Source organism: Adiantum capillus-veneris, chromosome 2 (genome assembly GCF_014529385.1).
Source record: "Adiantum capillus-veneris isolate H3 chromosome 2, ASM1452938v2, whole genome shotgun sequence".
NCBI classification, from domain to species: Eukaryota; Viridiplantae; Streptophyta; class Polypodiopsida; order Polypodiales; family Pteridaceae; genus Adiantum; species Adiantum capillus-veneris.
In genome coordinates, this window is record NC_140932.1 from 145,005,939 (window position 1) to 145,025,829 (window position 19,891).

General features: G+C 43.2%; 1 protein-coding gene across 6 annotated transcripts in view; it reads left to right on the plus strand.

Annotated features, from left to right (window-relative positions):
* Positions 1 to 19,891, plus strand: part of ATATH8 (Protein kinase superfamily protein) — a 164,301-nt gene that overhangs the window by 94,343 nt on the left and 50,067 nt on the right. For all 6 annotated transcript variants that reach the window (XM_086491144.1, XM_086491152.1, XM_086491160.1 and 3 more), the window contains one exon: positions 16,955 to 17,048. In XM_086491144.1, coding sequence (XP_086347270.1) covers positions 16,955 to 17,048 — 94 coding nt within the window. The remainder of the gene's footprint in view (positions 1 to 16,954; positions 17,049 to 19,891) is intronic.

Consider the following 19,891-nt stretch of genomic DNA (forward strand, 5'->3'; position numbering starts at 1 on the left):
GTTGGTCCGCACTGGAATTCGTATAGTAAGAGGATGTCTAGGCTCCGTTCAAGATCATGTAGTTCCCCCCGTCGCGCTTAGCAAGTTGGTGGATACTAGGAAGTGAACTCAAGTGGGGTCACCAAAGGTAAGTACCCGACAGTTGGGCCACATTGCATTTTTGGATGCGGTCCCAATGGGGATGATAGACCAATGGGAGCCCAACGTAAGCATCTCCTTAAAATTAGGGAACTGCTATTTTGGGCCATGAAATCTGTTCGTGTTATTACCTCCAGAATGAAAAGTGGAACATTTGAGAACTCTACTGCAAACTCAAATGGGCAACCATTCGGGAGATTTTTGAGAGCTCATTTGCTGCCTGCACAGGTTAAGAGCTATTGACTGCAAGCTCTCCCTCTTATTTTGAGTGTGGTGCAAGAAGTCATGTCCTGCACACCTCATATTGCTCTCTCTCTTCTCCCTATGTGCAGTAATGTGACTCCCTAGAAGAGGGCTATTCATTTGACTCATGTACGCTGTATGATTACATGCGTTTTTGCTGAGGCAAGAGTCTCTTTGAGCAGGAACAGGAGTAGCTATTTGCTACACCAAAAGTAGACACTGGTGAGGGTGATAACCTCACCGTACAGGTGCATTTTCAGCGTTGGTTATGCGCTGAATTTTGACTGTTTTTCAGCCACACGGACGCCAGAACTATTGGGAACAGTGCCCCACTGCTAGAGGACAGTTTGGGGAGTGTTTAGGACTGAAAACAGGGCAAAAACCAGTAAATACAGCATGCTGAATTTACTGTTTTTGGGCAGAAATCAGAGGGTTAATGTCAGTGGAAGTGAGTTGCAGCAGGGGAATTGGTTTCGGGCAAGTTTTGGTGTTGTTATGTTGTCGAAATTTTACCAAAACAGGTGGTATCTAGTTGGATACAGGCAAAGAATTCCCAGGACTCTTCTTTGTACTTACCCCCTTAAAGAATAAAGAAATACTCAAAGGGGCGCCAAATTTGGGTCTACAGGTTGTTGGCGTCTGCTCGGAGCATTCTAGTTTCCCAGCCCCGTGTGTGTGTGCTTAAGTGTTAATTTCCGTCGCATGTTACCTTTCTTAAGTGCTCTTTGTGTGTGTTCACAGTGAAGAATTTCGTGTGAAAGCCAAGTCTACCGCCCTATGGGCCGGTTTCAGACACCGCTGGTTTCTTAACCACATGGTCTTTCCCTTGAGCATCACGAGTCATTTGTGCATTGGAATTCTCCTTTTCCTGCAACGGATCAGGCATGTGCTGTGTCGGAGGCTGAAAACCTTGTGTGGGAACTTGAAATTTCTGTGTAGTAGCCTATAAGAACTCCTGCATATTGTTGAGGTAAAGGCCCAAATGACCCCTTTAATGTATATTTTTAAAGGTTACTAACCTTTGGCCAAGTTCACATTCAACTTGGCCACTAACTTAAAAATGGTCCTATACTTTTAATAAATGGAAAGCGAGCCCATTTACTCACTTACTTATTCCCTTCCCAAATCGTGTAGCGCTCTCTCTCTCCCTGTTCTTCTTTGTTCCCTAGCGCCCTCTTCTCTGCAGGCTTTCGCCTCTCTCCAAAGCACAAGCCCTACATATCTCCTCGTGGTCCATCACTTGCACACACTGTCGCGTGCTCATCAACTCGTATCAGAGCCAAATTAGGGTTTGCTCCCAAACCTCCAAACGCTGATTTTCAGCCAAGGAGGTCAATTCTCACGCAAGGTTTTGCAATTTCATCGCCAAAGGACTCGTACTCGGACACTAGAGGGCTTCCGGCAAGTCAGATTGACCTAACACAGGCTGAAATTAGGTCAAAATTGGCAAATTACAGGTTATCACAGCAAAATACAGGTTTTGCAAATCATGTATTAAGGTGTGGGAACATCTTTACTAGGTCCCCGTTACCCGAAAATAAAGAAATTGCCAAAAAACAGGTCCCAAAACAGGTGTTTTTCAACAATTTTCAGATTTACGCAGGTTTTTGCAAGTTTATTTTTGATGCATCTACATTGAGGAAAGTGCAAATTGATGCAATCTACGCACATTTGACAAGTTTTGGCTATGTATGACCATTTGTGGCTCAATTTTGTGCAATATGATGCTACAAATTGGGGCTTTTGCTCGGATATGCTTCTGAAGGCTGTGCATTAGCCTTATGTATGTTCTGTGAGGTTAAATATAACTAAAATTGTTGTTTTTGAGCACAAATTCACTCGCTGAAATTTCCTGCGCATAAATTTTAGAAATTGCTTTTTGTGCCTAAATCGACCTATTTTCCCCAAATTGCTCATGTGACCATTTGGAGCTATAGTGCACTCTTTTGTGAGGTTATACTTCAGTTTTGGTGCATTTTGTCCAAAAATTCAGCGTATAAGCCCTCTTATTCGTGCAACTATGGCCTCATGTTCTTCATATGTGAAGAATCTCTTCGAGATTAGGAGGTTTGATTGAACAGGTTTCGACCTTTGGAAAGACAGGGTCCATGGAATCCTATTTCTTAAGGATTGCGAAGGGGCACTTGAACAGGTAAAGCCACAGAATATGACGGATGAAGCCTGAAGAGGAAGGTAGTTACATACATTAAAATGGCCATGACCGATGAGACAGTCATTGATTTTAAAGGTCTCACAAATGCTTTTGATGTGTGGGAGAAGTTAAAGGCGATGTATGAGAATACAACGCCTGTCAACCAAGTGTATTTGATGCGAAAACTTGTTGGCATCCAAATAGATGAGTCCAAGAGCGCTGCAGAGCCCTTGTCATTGTTCGCAGGTACTTTGTCGCAGTTACAGGATTTAAGTTTGCCTCCTTTTGATGATAAGCTGAAAGCTATCTTCCTTCTTATGACCTTACCCGATTCATGGGAACCATTGGTGATTTCCTTGTCGAATAACCCCAATTTGACCTTTGATGGTGTTAGGGGTTCTATCTTGAATGAGGAAATCAGGAGGAAAGCAAGTGGAGAGGTCGTGTTGGACAAGTTTATTGCATTGGCTGAAATTAACTCTCACATGGAGTTGTGGCACAAGAGGCTTGGCCATATGAGCCAAAAGGGCTTTTGTAAGCTTTGTACTTTGAACAAGCTTGATGCTGAAGGCACAAAGCTTGACTTTTGTAATGAATGTCAATATGGCAAGCAAGTAAAGGGTTCCTATTACTCCGGTGTCTCTCATAAATGTTGTGTGCTTGATCTTGTACATTCTGATGTATGTAGCATGCCTACTAAGTCTATGGGAGGTGCATGCTACTTTGTCTCTTTTGTTGATGATCATTCTAGGCAAATTTGGGTTTATTTGCTTAAATCTAAGGATGAAGCCTTTGTTGCGTTTAAGAAATTTCATGCATTTGTGACCACCCAAACAGGTAGAAAACTAAAATGCTTGCGTACAGACAATAGAGGGGAGTTCACAAGTACTGAATTTAACAAATTTTGTGAAAATTTGGGCATTAAGAGGGAGCTACTGTGGCATACAGCCCCTCTTCTAATGGTGTGGTTGAAAAATTCAATAGGACACTTTGTGAGAGGGTGAGATGTATGTTGTCCACAGGTAATCTCTCATTGGTTTCGGGGAGAGCTTTGAACCTCACATGTCTTTGAAAGGTGACATCCCTGAAGAGCTTTTGTCTGACAAGCCTGCTTCATATGATCACTTATGCATTTTTGGTTGCGAGTCTTTTGTGCATGTTAGACCTGAGTTAAGGAGTAAACTAGATGCCAAGTCCAATAAAGGTCTTTTCATGGGATATGGTGAAGAAGGTGAAATGGGTTACAAGATTTGGTTACCTCAGCTCAAAAGGGTTGTACGCAGCCGGGATGTTGTCTTTAATGAGGCAAGGCTGCTTCAAAACAATTGTGCCTCAAAACATGACCATAAAAGGGTCAAATTTCAGCATGACCAGCCACCTGTTAGGCCTACTATTGACCCTTAGGATACACCACATATGGCTGAAAATGTAGATGATCCAGTGGTGTTTGAGCCAGAAGATGTTGGACAGTGAATTGAGGCTCCTGAAGGGCATTTGCAGCCACGAATCAATGCTGAAAATGGTGCTGAAAATGATGTACAGCAGTCCATTGTTGATGATTTTATCATGCTACCCGATACATACCCATTACCGGATAATGTGGTTCATTGGGTGAGGCGGTCTACTCATCAAAGACGGCCTGTGAGCAGATATGATCCCTCTCTGCATTACATTATGTTGACAGATGACGGAGAGCCTCCTACGTATAAAGAGGCAAAGACATGTGAGCACAGCGACGAGTGGGAGCTTGCTATGCAGGAAGAGATTAAAGCTTTGCTTGCTAATCATACTTGGGATTTGGTGGAATTGCCCAAAGAAATGAAGGCTATTCCTAACAAATGGATGTATAAAATCAAGACAATTGATGCAAAACCCAAGTATAAGGCAAGGCTAGTTGCAAAAGGATATGTTCAAACCAAGGGCATAGACTTTCAGGAAGTGTTCTCTCCCGTTGTGAAGATGACCACTTTGCGTGTATTGTTTGCCATAGTGGCTACTCTTGATTTTGAAATGGACCAAATGGATGTACATACCGCTTTCTTGCATGGTGATGTCGAGGAGGAGCTTTACATGAAGCAACCCGAGGGTTTTGTTATTCCTGGCAAGGAACATTTGGTATGTATGTTCAATAGAAGCTTGTATGGGTACAAGAAGTTTGATCGCTTAATGCTCAAACATGGTTACAAAAGAAGCCATGCAGACCATTGTTTGTATACAAAACGTGATGCGGATGGCAACCCTATCATTCTTGTGGTCTATGTGGATGATATGTTGATAGCTGCAAAGAAAAGAAGCCATGTTGATGCTCTTAAAGGGCAGTTGAAATCTGCATTTTCAATGAAAGACCTTGGGGCAGCTGAACATATACTTGGAGTGGGTGTGAGAAGGCAAAGGGACCAGCGCATATTGTATTTGTCGCAAGAAAAGTACATTGAAAAGGTGCTGGACAGTTTTAACATGGCTGAAGCAAAGCCTCTTGGCATGCCATTACAACCATATGTCAAAATCTCCAAGGATGATTGTCCCAAGTCAAAGGAAGAAGCCAATGACATGAAAACTGTGCCTTACGCTTGAGCTTGTGATTCACTTATGTATGCTATGGTTGCTATAGGCTTGACATAGCCCATGCAGTGGGAGTTGTGGGTTTATTGCTAATCCAGGCAGGTTGCATTGGGATGCAGTGAAGTCCATTATGAGGTACTTGAAAGGTACTAAAAACAAATGCCTCTGCTATGGTAAAGGACCATTGGAGTTGAAGGGATTTCGTGACTCTGACATGGCTGGTGATGTGGATACACAGAAATCCACAAGTGGCTATGTGTTTACTCTAGCTGGAGGTTCTGTTTCATGGTGTTCTAGATTGCAAAAGATCGTTGCATTGTCGACGACAGAGACCGGATATATTTCAGCCACTGAGGCTTCCAAAGAAGCCATTTGGCTAGCACGTCTATTCAGCGAGTTTGGTTTGCCTAACAAGGCACCTATGCTTGGTTGTGATAGCCAGAGTGCCATATGTCTGGCAAAGAATGCCATGTTTCATGGATGTACAAAGCATATTGATGTGCGGTATCACTTCATTCGAGAAGTGCTTGAAGATGGCCTTATTACATTGGTTAAGGTCCATACATCACAAAATCTAGCAGATGCTCTCACTAAGTGTTTATCCAAAGCACAACATCATCAAGGCATACAGATGGTGTGAGTCACGTAGCTTAAAGGTGCCATTTATACCTTTAAGTGGCAGGTTGTTGGGATAAAGGCCCAAATGACCCCTTTAATGTATATTTTGAAAGGTTACTAACCTTTTGCCAAGTTCACATTGAACTTTGCCACTAACTTAAAAATGGTCCTTTACTTTAAATAAAGGGAAAGTGAGCCCATTTACTCACTTACTTATTCCCTTCCCAAAAAGTGTAGCGCTCTCTCTCCCCCTCTTCTTCTTCGTTCCCTAGCGCCCTCTTCTCTGCAGGCCTTCGCCTCTCTCCAAAGCACAAGCCCTGCACATCTCCTCATGCTCCATCACTTGCACACACTGCCGCGTGCTCATCACATATTTGGGTTGCTAGCCAACTGCTGAAACATTTTTATGCAATGCAATTGAGCTCGAAATGACCTGTCCTCTTCTTGAAGAGTTGAAGGAACTTTCTCTATGCCATGTGCTGAAGATCCCTCTTCAGGTACTTGGTCTCTTTTCTCTGCCATAAAGACAAGCTCTTCGTTGCTTTCATCCACAACAATCCACGCTGCACTTTTTGAAGAAAAAGTGACTATCCCGTCGATGGAACCATATAACTGGCCTGTACACAGTGGAGGGCGTTACTATTTCGATTACAAAGGAGAAGGCAAGCTTTCCCTGAAAACTGTGAACGTCCACCCACTACTCACAACTTTTATGGAAAGCTTGCCTTCTCCTTTGTCTCACATAGCGCGATGATTTGCTCTGCTGTATTTCTCTATGCCCTTTGCGCACATGGTAATGCCCCACTAGTTGGGCTACTCAGATGATCGTGTACAGTTATGAGGGTTTTGTGCGCCTTTACCAAGGCAAGAGCCTTCTGAACAGGAACCGAATTAGCTAACTGCGAATCCCCCAAAGGTACGCACAGTTCCATCGTGAAAGATTACGAATTTGGAGAGTTTTCCCGCTTGAAAACTCGTCCAAATTAAAGGGGAACTGTCCCATTGCATGCGGGAGTCCTTGGGACACATGCAGGCGAGTTCGCTCCGCTAAAAAAAAAAAAACAAAGAATTACAGCCTGCTGTGTTTTTTAGGAGGTTTAGGGTTTCACACTTAATTTACCAGGTAACACCGGGGTAGCCTCGAGAAAGCCTTGGGATGCGTGTATAGGGTTTTGGGCACCTGACAATGAGAATTACAGCACGCTGAAATTCTGTTACAACTCACGAGAAAGCTTCTAAATTGCGACGGAATCCGTCCTAGACAGGCACTTTTGACCTATAAGGGTTTTGGCGTCGTTCTGTTGCCGAAATCAGGCCGGAAATCTGTGTTTTCAGCCTTCGCCAGGTTTTGACAGCTTTGCGAGAGTTTGGTCTAAGTGTTGACATCATCAACTCTTGATTGAATAAAGAAATACTGAAAGGAGTGCCAAGCTCTGGGGCGTATAGGGTGTGGGTCTTGTGTGCGCAGTGACATTCTAGTCGCTGGACGCATCTGTGCTCTCTTTTCTTCTCAGTGCTCTTTGTAAAGTTAATAGGTAATTGAAATAGTATCACCCTGTAATATGTACAGGCTGGTTATAGATAGTCACTTTTTCTTCAAAAAGTGCAACGTGGATTGTTGTGGGTGAAAGCAACACTTGTTATTATGGCAGAGAAGAGAGACCAAGTTCTTCAAGAGAGATCTTTCTCATGGGGCACATAGAAAGTGCCTTCAACTCTTCAAATAGAGGATAGGTTGCTGAGATCTCAACTGCGTAGTTGCATGGGCAGTTGGCTAACAACTTAAGGATGCAGGAGTTCCTGCAGGCTCCTCACACGATTTAAAGGCTCCGACACAGGGTATGACTGAGTTGTTGCAGGAAAAGGAGATTTCCAATGCACAGAGGACTCGTGATACTGAAGGGAAAGCCCATGTGGTTGAGAACCAGCGGTGTCCATTAATCCTAAGCAATTTGCTTTAGCTGGAGGAACCGTTTCTGAATGGTCAAGGGAGTAATGAACAGGCTACGCATTAGACCTTTCCCTTACCTACTTCATATCGTGGTTATTTGGATGTGCATCGGTGTTCCAAGCTATGGCTGGACCTTCCACAAGTTACATGCTAGGGAATGTGTTCGGGACAATGCAAACAGGCTTGGGTAACCCTATGTATGGGAATATGGGTGTTCAACCACGTTTTCAGGGTGCTTATGGTTAATTTAGAGTGCCTGGAACAGAATTTTGTTTGGCTGGTTTTTGGCAGCCATATGCCCAAAATGCAATATAACAGGTAAAACTGGTGATGCGAGTGCTGGAATGGTCAATCCTCGAGGACCAATTTTGCAGGCACCTGTTTATGACAATGTTACTCCATTGAGTCAGCCAAAGGATTACAAGGAAGGAAGGCAAGGAGTGAAGTTTGAAACTTTTAGAGGAACTGAGGATCAACTGAAGGCTTTGACCTTCATACAATAGTTTGATGCAGCTTATGTTGCATAGAGTTTTCGAAGATACGCAAGGCTGCCACTTTCTTGAAAGGGAATACGCTCCGAGGGTGGACTGCTTTATTGAATCAGGGTCAAGCCCCAACAACGTGGGTCTAATTCAAAAAACTTTTTGCACCTGCATGGCTTATTAACACTTTTAAAGTGGATGTGATGACAAAATGGTACGAGTGAATGCTATGTGGGAGATTCCGATGGATTTAATAGCCACAAGAAAGGGTCCCTGGGTAAACAGTTTCAGCGAAGGGCAATGCTGTAGCAAAGCCTTTTGTGGCTCTCACATAGAAACCCTCCAACAGTGATGAAGCGGACATGTTCAAGAAGCAGTCTAAATCTTCTTATGGGTGAGGACAAGGACAGAAAAACTATTTTTTCGACAAATCTTTTGAAGAAAGGAAAACTCTAAGAGAGGCGAGAAATGTTACATTTGTGAAGAGGGACATTTTGCTAATGAATGCCCACAAAAGAAGTCACATGATAAGGATGACAAGTCAGGGCATAAAGGAAAGAAGCCAAAGCCCAATTCAGGACTTGTCCCAGAGTTGGTTGGTGACCAACCAAACATAGATGCCATAGAACTGTGCAGAGCTTTGGGCAAAGTTAGAGACGAGACAATGCTGGTTTTCTTTGATCCAGAGGCCCGTGCAAATTTCATATACCAGAATTGGCATCAAAGTAGGGCATTCGTGCATAGGAGATGGGTATGATAGATGAAGCAGGTTTGGCATGCCCAGGTCATTGAGAGAATGTTACTCTCATTTTGGAGAAGTTATGTGGATGTGAAAGAATTTCATATTATGCCACTTGAGGGCTGTGATGTGTTATTGGGTATCCCATGGTGTTAGAGGTTGCATGTGATGGTGGATACTTACAACAAAAAGATTTGCCCTGTACGTAGAGGAAAGACTCATGTCCTTCATGTAAAGCTTAAAGGCGAGTCTGTTCCAGTTGTTTCTGCTTCTACTATTTCATCTGTAATAAAGAATCATCTTTCTGCGTACTTGATCTTTGCAAAAGAAATACCTGAAGTTGTATCTAATTTGTCTACCTTAGATAAAGATAGGTCAACTTTTTTGAGCGGTTTCAGTGATTGTTTTTTGGACTCTTTGCCACAGGAGTTACCTCGTGAGAGACGTGAGGATCATACCATAGATCTTGTGCCTGGTTCTAGTCCATCGAATAGACCACCGTACAGGGTTAGTGAAGCCTAACAGAAAGAGATTATGAGTCAGGTCAACGAGCTTTTAGAAAAGGGGCTGATTCACCCGAATTAATCCCCTTTTTGTTCGCCTGAACTCCTTGTGCAGAAGAAGGATGGTTCATGGCGCATGTGCATTGACTATCGCGCCTTGAATAAGAATACCATCAAGAACAGGTTCCGCATACAGAGGATAGATAACATCCTTGATCAGCTTGAGGGAGCGTCACTGTTTACAAGGATAGACCAAAAAAGTGGGTACCACCACATACACATTAGGCCAGAAGATGTCCATAAGACTGTGTTCAGGAGGACAGCATTTGGTCTCTATGAGTTTCTTGTCATGCCATTCGGTCTTACAAATGCTCCTACCATGCTTAATAGAATGATGGCCATAATATTTAGACCACATAGAAACTACGCGGATACCTTCTTTGATGACATGATTGTCTATTCAAAGTCTCAAGAGGAGCATAGGGATCTCTTGACCGCAGTTTCCAATGAGTTACGCAAGAATAGGCTACTCATTAATTCGAAGAAGAGTGAATTCTTCTTGGAAGAGATTCACTTCCTACGGCACACTGTTTCAAATGATGGGATACGCATGGATCCCGCCAAATTCGAAGCAATTAGATAATGGCGAAACTTGAAGTCCGTACATGACATTCAAAGTTTTCTAGACTTATGTTCCTACTACAGGATGTTCATCCGAAATTTTGCTGAGATTGCTTCTCCACTCCATGCACTGCAAGGGAAAGGAGTTACTTTCAGTGGACGACAAGGAAATTCTAGCCTTGAAACACATGAAAGAGAGGTGGATTTTAGAGCCGGAAGTCAATTTGGCAGATCTTTCGAAACGTTTTGTGGTTGAATGTGATGCAATGTGGCCACAGTCTTGGTGCAGATCTAATGCAGAATGGCCGAGTAGTCGCATATGAGAGCATAATTTTTTTGAAGACCGAAAGGAACTTGCAAGTTTATGAGAAAGAATTGATGGCAGGAATTCATGCTCTCACTAGCTGGAAACAGTATCTGTTAGGGGCTGGTTTTGTTGTCCAAACAGATCATCAAACCTTGGGATATTTTCTCACACAAAGGACGTTGTTTGAGAAACACATGCGATGGGCAAACATCTTGTCAATGTTCCATTTTTAAATTGTGCATGGGCAAGGGAGAAAGAATGTGGTGGCTGATGCGTTGTCATGAAAGCCCCAAATTTAAGCAGTGTCAATTCCGTACCATTGTGAACTAGACGAAATGAAGTCACAGTAAGCTGAAGATTTAGATTTTGCAAGGATCTATGATTAGCTTGTTGATGGGAAATATCATGCGCTAGTATATGCTTAAGAATGACTTTTTCATGATGCATGGAAAGCCATGTATTACTAAACAGTTACGGCCAAAGGTTTTGATGGAAAGGCATGCTCTACCATATGGTGGGCATCGTTGAATTGATGCAACAGTGAGTGGGGTTGAGGCATTTTCTATTGGCCAGCTTTACGTCAAGATGTTGACACATTTGTAAGATCGTGCCTAGTATGTCAGAAAGTCAAATTTGATAGGCAAAAGCAATCGAGATTGTTGCAGCCATTGCCGATCCCTAATAGGTCATGGGAAAGCATAGCGATGGACTTTATCTTTGATCTTCTAACAATGCAAACATGCAATTATGGGATTTGGACTCTCATTTGTAGGCTTAGTAATAAGCAGGCCCATTTCATTCGTGTCAGGAAGAATATAAAGCCAGAACACATGGTCAAGATATTCATGAGCAATATCACATGGGCACTACGCTAAAGTTCATATCTTCATTTCATCCAGAAACTGATGGACAATTAGAACATGCAAATTCTACTATCCTAGATCTCCTCAAATGTTATGTGTCAGAGCGCAAGGCAACTCGGGAACACCATCTCCCATTGGTCGAATATGCTTACAATAACACTTTGCATACGTCAACAGGTAAGGCACCTTTTGAAATAGTGGAAGGAGGGAAGAAAGTTCCACCCATTTTGCAAACTAAGGATAAGATATTTGAGGCAGACAAGTATGTGCAAGATATGGATGAAACATATAGGAAGATAAAGATGGCTCTCGAGAAGACTTAGGCTAAGCAAAAGAAAGTTGTTGATCCTCACCGTCGTGAACTTTATTTTCACTTGGTGATTGGGTACTGTTGCGCTTTGAAAGGCCATGTTAAGGAAAAAGAAAGGCAAGGAACGTTTGTTTCCAAAGCTTTGTATGCAATATTATGGTCCTTTCAGATGTCAGAAAAGATAAGGGATGTAGCTTACAAGTTGAAGCTACCAAAAGACTGGAAAATACATACTGCTTTTTATTGCAGTCTTCTAAGGCCTTTTGTTGGTGATGTGCCAGAGAATATGCTTGATAAGGAACAGCCCGAAGTAGAAGAAGTGGATGAGACGCTTGTTCTTGGGATGCCAAATGGATGGAAGAGTCTGAATTGGCTGATTCACCTCAGCTATTGCAACTGTATCTCGAAGCCTTTGAGATGGAACCCACAGTGACTTGATCAGGGTAGTTTTCGTTCGACGTACGGGACGTCTAGTACCGTTCGGTCGGACCCGTTCCGTTCAATACGTTTAGTACGTTCCGTTCGGTCGAAATATGTAGCCTTTTATGACCGTTGGCCGCAGTTTTGAACGGTGACAGTGAACGTTAGTGGGCATTTAGGGAGCAGTTTTGGAGCATGTTTGCAACCATGTGGCATGTACCAATGCCCATTGCCATGCTCTCCCTCTCACATGCATAATGCCCCATGCTCTCCCTCTCCCATGCTCTTCCTCTTTCTATAATCTATTTAAGCAACTCCTCCACCTTGTTCTCAACACAACTTACAAGCTACAAGCTCTAGCCTCTCAATGCTCTCATCATCCATGTGCTCCCATTGAAGCTCTCAAGTGACAAGGCTCAAGCTCTCCATCTTCTCTCCCTTGGGTCTCTCCCCCTCAAGCTCCCATTGAAGCTCTCGAGTCTCAAGTGACAAGCTCTCCATCTTCTCTCCCTTGGGTCTCTCCCTCTCAAGCTCTCATAATTGTAATCTGTACAAATGTCAAGTTTCTTTAAGGCCTAAGCCTTAGGCTTAAGTATTATTTGTTTTTTTTATTTTGAACGTACATAACGTCATCGTACATCATAAATTTTTTTAGTTCGTTTAGTACCGCATATCATCGTACGTGTACAAAACGTACAGGACCGTACGAGACCACCCTGGACTTGATCTAGCCCTTCGGAGCAAGGTAAGAGCATGGTTCATGATGCTCAAAGGAGTAGTTAAGCAATTGTATCTACTCTTTCTGTACAGAATTTGGCTAGAGAAGTTTGTGTTTCAGAGTACACAAGAAGACTTCTATGCTTGGTTTATGTGTAGCGACCTCGCTTGCATGCCAATAATACATGCGGATATCCACTGATATCACATATTTTCTATGATCCGAATCCAAGATATACATGCTAGATATTTTTATTTATTTTCTTTTTACTTGTTTTCCCCGGAACCCTTGAAAAGGTGCATCTGGACATTCCATGGCCAGTGTGAAATGGCTGCGGCCGACGATGTTTCTCACATCGGGAGTCTAGGTCGGTCGTTGGACTGGTCAAGCCAATTAGCTCTGAATTTTGATGAGTATGGAAGCCTGTGTGTGCCAAATGGGATTTGGTCCACTTGGCAAGTCACAACTTTATAAGTTGGTGGGAACTAGGGAATTAACTCAAAAGGGGCAAACTAGATACGTGGCAAAAGGATACATGTTTGCCAAGTCAAGAGCCTTCTAGAAAGGAACCGGATTAATTGCTAATCCTCCACTGGCATGCACAATTTCCATTCCGAAAGATTGCAAATTTGGAGAGTTTTCTCGTGTGAAAACTTGTCCAATTTTTAGGGGAACTGTCCCATTGTTTGCAGGAGCCCTTGGGACACACCAGACGTGTTCGCTCCGCGAAAAACCATCCAAAACAAAGAACTATAGCATGCTGTGTTTTTTTGCAGGTTTAGGGTTTCACACCTAAATTGCAAGGGCACACAAGGGGAGCCTCGGGAAGGCCTTGGCATGCTTAGACAAGGCTTTGGGCACCTGGGAGTGGCAAAACAGGTAATTACAGCACGCTGAATTTCTGTTACAGCTTACTAGAAAGCTTCTAAATTGCGAGGAAATCCATCCTAGACAGGTACCTTTGACCTACAGTGGTTCTGGCCCCGTTATGCTGCTGAAATGAGGTCCGGAACTTGCGTTTTCAGCCCTCGCCAGGTTTGGGCAGCTTTGTGAGAGTTTGATCTAAGTATTTGGAATGTCCACCTTCAATTGAATAAAGAGATATGAAAAGATACGCCAGTCTTAGGAGCATACACGGAGTCGGTCTTGTGTGCGCAGTGACATTCTAATCACTAGACGCATTTGTGTTGTCTTTTCTTAACAGTGTTCTGTGTAAAGCTAACAGGTAATTGAAATAGTACTGATCTCTACTGTGTACATGCCGGTTATACATACTCCCCTCTTGAAATCACAAACATCCTTGATTGCATGCTAGATATACATGTAATAGATGATTTAGTGTGGCTAGCACCCTTTTATCATCGCATTTATCTGCAAGAAAGGTCATGGAACATAGATACAAATGACTTAATGAAACCTTAATACTTTTGTCATTTCCATCTACTATCATAGAAGTGAGCATTGTACCTTTAACACTTCTTGAGCGATGTACACTTCTATTGCAGTGAATCTGTATGTATATATGATGTGCTAGCTCCATCGTCATCCTTCTTTTGAGCACGTTGTGTTGGGGCATACTTAGGTTGAAACGCAAAGACCTCAAGGTAAAGCTGCAATATCTTTGGTGACTGGAGCAGTTCACACTCTTCCTTCGAGTTTGCATCCATGGGTGGATAGTTCTTGAACTTTACCACATAGTGTCGTGCAACTTTTCCCTCAACTTTTCTTTTCTTGTGTGCCAAAATGTGCTCAGGTACCAAAATCTCATCCTGTTCCTCAATTTCTGGTTGATCTTCATTTGGCATATCTCCTCGCACATCTCCCACAAAGGGTCTTAGGAGACTCACGTAAAACGCATTATGAATCTTCCAAGGGTTAGGCAATTTCAACCTATAAGCAACATCGTTGATCTTGTCAAGCACTTGAAAAGGCCCATAGTAATGCATGCTGAGCTTAGGAAACAACCTTTCCTTGCCCTTCATCTTCTCTAATCTAACCTTTGTTAGCCGCAAAAGTACGCAATCATCGGTGGGTGAAAAGAAGAGTTCATGACGGTGACGATCAAGAGCCTTTTTTTGCTTTCCCCGAGTCTTCTCCAAGGCAAGCTTGATTTGTTATACATTTCATCCTTGTTTTCCACTTATGGATCTGCTTCAAAAATCTTGTGTTTTTGTGTGCAAAATAGGACGAACCTTTTTGCCACCCTCAACAATTTCAAAAGGTGTCTTGCCTATTGACGAATGCACCGTATTGTTTGTTGTGTATTCAAGCATGAGTAAAAACTGTTCCCACTTGCTCTTGTCATCTGACACATAATATTTAAGCAGATCTATGATTGTAGAATTATCCTCTTTTGACTGTCCATCAGTTTGTGGATGATATGAGGATGAACACTTTAGCGTAGTGCCCATGTTTTCAAACAAGTCTCTCCAAAACAGGCTCGTGATTCGAGGATCACAATGACTGACAATGGACTGTGGCATACCATGGTAGTTAAACACATTGTACATAAACAATCGTGCCGTCTTATTAGCTTTTATCTTTTTCTTGACAGGGATAAAATGAGCATGTTTGCTGAGCCTGCAAGTAATGGTCCATATACTATCATTCCGTGTCGACGTTCTGGGAAGATCATAGATACAATCCATAGGAAGACTTTCCCATGGTTTATTTGGAAAAGGTAGTGGTTGTAACAACCGTGGTGCGTCTTGCCTGTTTAACTTGACCTTTTGGCAAATCACGCATGCTCGCACAAAGGCATCCACATCTCTCCTCAAAGTAGGCCAGTTAATGAATGTCTCGACCGCTTTCATAGTCAACCAAGCTGGGACATCACTTTCTACCATAGCTATATGTCGCAATGGCCTAGTTACTCATAATCTGCCATGCATCATCATAAAACTATCCATGAGGAGATAGTGCTCATGGCGTTGTCGATCTTGCATCTGTTCAAAGATTCTTACGAAATCTTCATTAATAGCATATCATTCCTTTATGTCATCAAGATCTTGTGCTTCAAACGATTTCCCCTTATGGCTTAAGATGTATCTCATTGTAGTGTACACTGTAGACAGTCTCCATTCTGATTGAGGGTGGGAGTATATGTCTAAAGAATTCAATGCATTTCCGGCTAGCTGTGAGATAAAACACCAATGTATATTTTCATATACCTCTGAGCAAAATGGGATTGTAGAGAGAAAAAGTAGATCACTTATGGAAATGGCAGAATGTATGGTCAAAAGCCAAGCTTTTCCACATGTGTTTTGTCTCTAGGCTATCATGTGTGATGCGCATGTACTAAACAAGTGTCCCACTAAAGCACTGCAACAAGGTACCTGCCACTCCTTATGAAGCTTCGTAGGGCAAGAATTCATTCATTGGTCCTTTGTGTGTGTGTGGTTACTTGGCTTGTGGTGGTGCCTAAAAAACAATGCACTTGTGGTTGAGGTGTGTGTGCGTGTCTGTTTACCTGTTCTGCCTATTTCTTGCTTGTTCTTTTTGTTTTTTCTCCTGTTCGATTGGTGATTTAGGTTTGGAATTGGTTTGGTGGGTGTGTTGTGCGGTGCTAGCCTCGGCTTCAGTTTTGCACCATATACTGCTTCTACTTGGAGGTTGAAGAATGTCATGGCCTTGTTGATCCTTTCTAGGGATGGTTAGAGGCTCTCTCTCCCGGATTTTTGGTGCAGAGGCTTCTTGCGGCGGTGATGTCTCTTGTGCTGTGATGTGCTGTTGTATACGGCCTCGAAGACTTGGAGTTGGCTATCGGAGACTCTTCGGTGGAGTTTTCGGCCTACTCTCGACGTCAGGATGGCCTGTTTCTGCTTTAGCTCTCTGCTGTTTACTTCCCTCATTCCCCTGCTTCTAGCTTTTGTTGTATCACCCATCTCTTGTAACTTTGTATCAATGGTAGTTTTTCCCCTATGGTTTGTAATCATTGAATATCTTAGGGGGTTTTTCACTATCAGATCCGTTATGTATCTATGCCTTCGGGTTGTCATTTTGATTACGTAATACATAAGGGTACACACACACACACACACACACACACACACACACACACACACACACACACACACACACACGCACCCAGAGAGAGAGAGAGAGAGAGAGAGAGAGAGAGAGAGAGAGAGAGAGAGAGAGAGAGAGAGAGAGAGAGAGAGAGAGAGAGAGAGAGAGAGAGAGAGAGAGAGAGAGAGAGAGAGAGAGAGAGAGAGAGAGAGAGAGAGAGAGAGAGAGAGAGAGAGAGAGAGAGATTATTTACGTCTGGCCATCAAAAAGGAGTTTCTCTAGTATTTTGTCTCAGGATTGTTTTTATGATTCTTGTCAGGTTCTCGCTAGAGTGTTGGAAATTGCTCTTCGCCATCAATTTCGGATGCCTCCATATTTTGTTCTTGTTCTTCGATCAATAGCTTCTTTGGAAGGTACTAGTGGCTTTTCTTAGTACTGATTGCAATGATGAATTGGATATGTATCCTCCTTCATTTTTCCAAAGTTCCCCTATTTCAATGTTGCGAACTGCTGGATAAGAGTTGTCTCATGTTCTGAATTTAGCTTTTTTGTCTACCTTGATCATGCATGTGTGAGTGAATCGGCACATGTTGTGCGAAGGACACCCATGCATTGAATTTTCTTTTGTTTTGCCAATTCTGAAATGGAAAGATGATAAACAGACGGCAACATATAGAAGCAAGAAAATGATGCGGAATTTTCTTTGCTACCACTGTAGATTCAACTTTGGCTGTGGTAATGGCTCTTACTAGGAAAAGCAGAATTATTTGCATTACAGATATGCTTCAGGAATTCCTTGAAAAATACATGTGTGCATGTGTGCGCTAATGTGTTTGTGTGCGTGCACGTGTGTGTGTGTGTGTGTGAGAGAGAGAGAGAGAGAGAGAGAGAGAGAGAGAGAGAGAGAGAGAGAGAGAGAGAGAGAGAGAGAGAGAGAGAGAGAGATGAAATGAAATGTTATATTAACATCTTCAAAAGGCCAAAGTCACCTATGAGACCAGAAAGTTACAATGCGAGGGGTCTGATAGAAAGTCAGATTAACAAAATAAACTAAAGTAGGATAACAAAATATAAATACCGTGGGATCCTAAACTAAGCAGGACAATGTGAAGACAATCTGGGAGGGGAGTAGAGATCCATCTTCATCTGCACTCTGGACGACGAAAGAGTATGGCTTGAATCCTTTGTTGTAGCCTCCTTCGAAACTGTGCAGCTCCTCTCCTCCATCGGGGTCGTCTAGATGTCCCTAGCTCCAATGCTTGGTCTATGAGAATGCCAGTAGTGCGGGTAGACCTCTCCACCGTTGGCTGCTCCTCTGTCTGTTCTTCTCGGTGTACAATATCTAGTGTAAAGAAATGTGTGATCTGTCTCTGGGGATGTCTCTCTTCAGCTCTTCTCAGTAAAGTTTCTCTATGCCTGTGTAACTCAAGTAGATATAGCCCAAGACATTTTTGATCCTCATAACTCATGACCCTAGATAGAGGCGCAAAACCTTCTCTGAATAGACAATGAAAACGGCCTCGTATCTCATAGTACACTGTGCATTGACATATGTAATGTACTTATGTCTCTGGTTCTAGATGGCATAAGCAACATATCCTGCTATCTGCTCGTGTCCCTCTAAATCTGCCAGTCTCAATCTCGAGCTGATGTGAGGACGTGCGTATCTGGCCAATGGCACAACGCAAACCATGCGAAAGATGCATGTCCGTTTAGCTAGGTCGAATCACAAACCCATTCCCCGTGAGGTGGAGAAGATGTTCTCTATAGAAAGCCATCGTCGTGCCCAACTCTTGTAATGGCTCTATCCATGTCCTCCTCGTGTCCAGCTGGATCAGATCCTAAGGAATGAGTCTATTAATCTCTACCCGTGTCAGAGACCTCAATGGTGCTTGTAAAGAGTATTGAAAAGGAGGTAACCTGTCCATGGTGAAACCATGTGTCTGAAACCATGATGCCATCTGTGCATACTAGCATGATGTATCCCCATTAACAGCTAATTGTGTGGAGGACTTTAGGGCCACCCTGGCATATCTGTCTCTGGTAGTATCCCACACACTGTGTACAAAGGAGACTGATCTGGTAAGCGCCTCAATCTCCATAGAGGGGGCAGCTAATTCCGCTCGAATGATATCATGCAGTACGGAAACCTTGGCTCTAATCAGCCGAGAGATCATAGATACCACGGGCTTCTGCATACGCCTCCAAACATCTTGGCCTATAGAAGGTCCCCAAACCTGCACCCCATATAACATAGTAGAGCCAACCAAAGTATCAAAGAGCCATAACTTTGTCCTAGCATCCTCTCCATTCCTCTGAGAGCCGCACTAGCTCTAGTTAGTCTAGTCTCTACTGCTCTTCTCAAAGAAAATCTCGGCCCAGTAAAGACTATCCCAAGTGTATGCTTTTGTATACTCCACAATCTCCTGACCATATTTGAAAGTAGGTACTGATCTCCTGACCCATTGCGGTGTGGTGTTAAACACCGTAACCTTGGTTTTACCTAGGTCCACTATCCTTTGCAAAACTGCGTAGTGCATCCAAATGTCGTTGCATACCTTCTGGTGAGTTAGATATAAGCACAATATCATCAGCATATAGCAACAATGGGATCCATGTCCCTGCCAGCTGGGCACCCCTGTCACCTTCTCTGTCAATGTAATCGGACACCTCATCAACATACCTACCAAATAGAGTAGGAGACAATGGGCAGCCCTGTTTTACTCCAATAGTAGAGTGAACTTAATCAGATACCCCTTCCGGAGTGCGTACATGTCCCACCACTGATCTGTACAAAGCCATAATCCCCCAAATCACCTCTATGGGCACCCCCATCTCCTGCCGTCTGCGCATCAATCGAGCTCTTGGTACCATGTCAAATGCTTTGCGAAAATCCACAAAGCTACAATAGATCTGTCTCCCATGTGCTCTGCCCTCCTCAATGATGGCCCTGAATGTCAGAATATGATCAAGGGTGGAGAAACCCCTCCTGATGCCGGCGTGACCCTTTGCTCGGACACCCTTGCCCTCTGCCCAATTACTCAAGTGTTGCTCCAGAATAGATGCATACAACCGTGCCAATGTGTGTCCAACCATAATAGTGCGGTAGTTCTCAGGCTCTGTAGGTTCACCAGCCTTGAAGATGGGCACAATATTAGACAACCTCCAAGTCTCAGGTAATCCCTCACACATGGCACGATTGAACAATACTACGAGAAGCTCCATGAGCATATCTCTGGCATGTATAAAGTGCTCC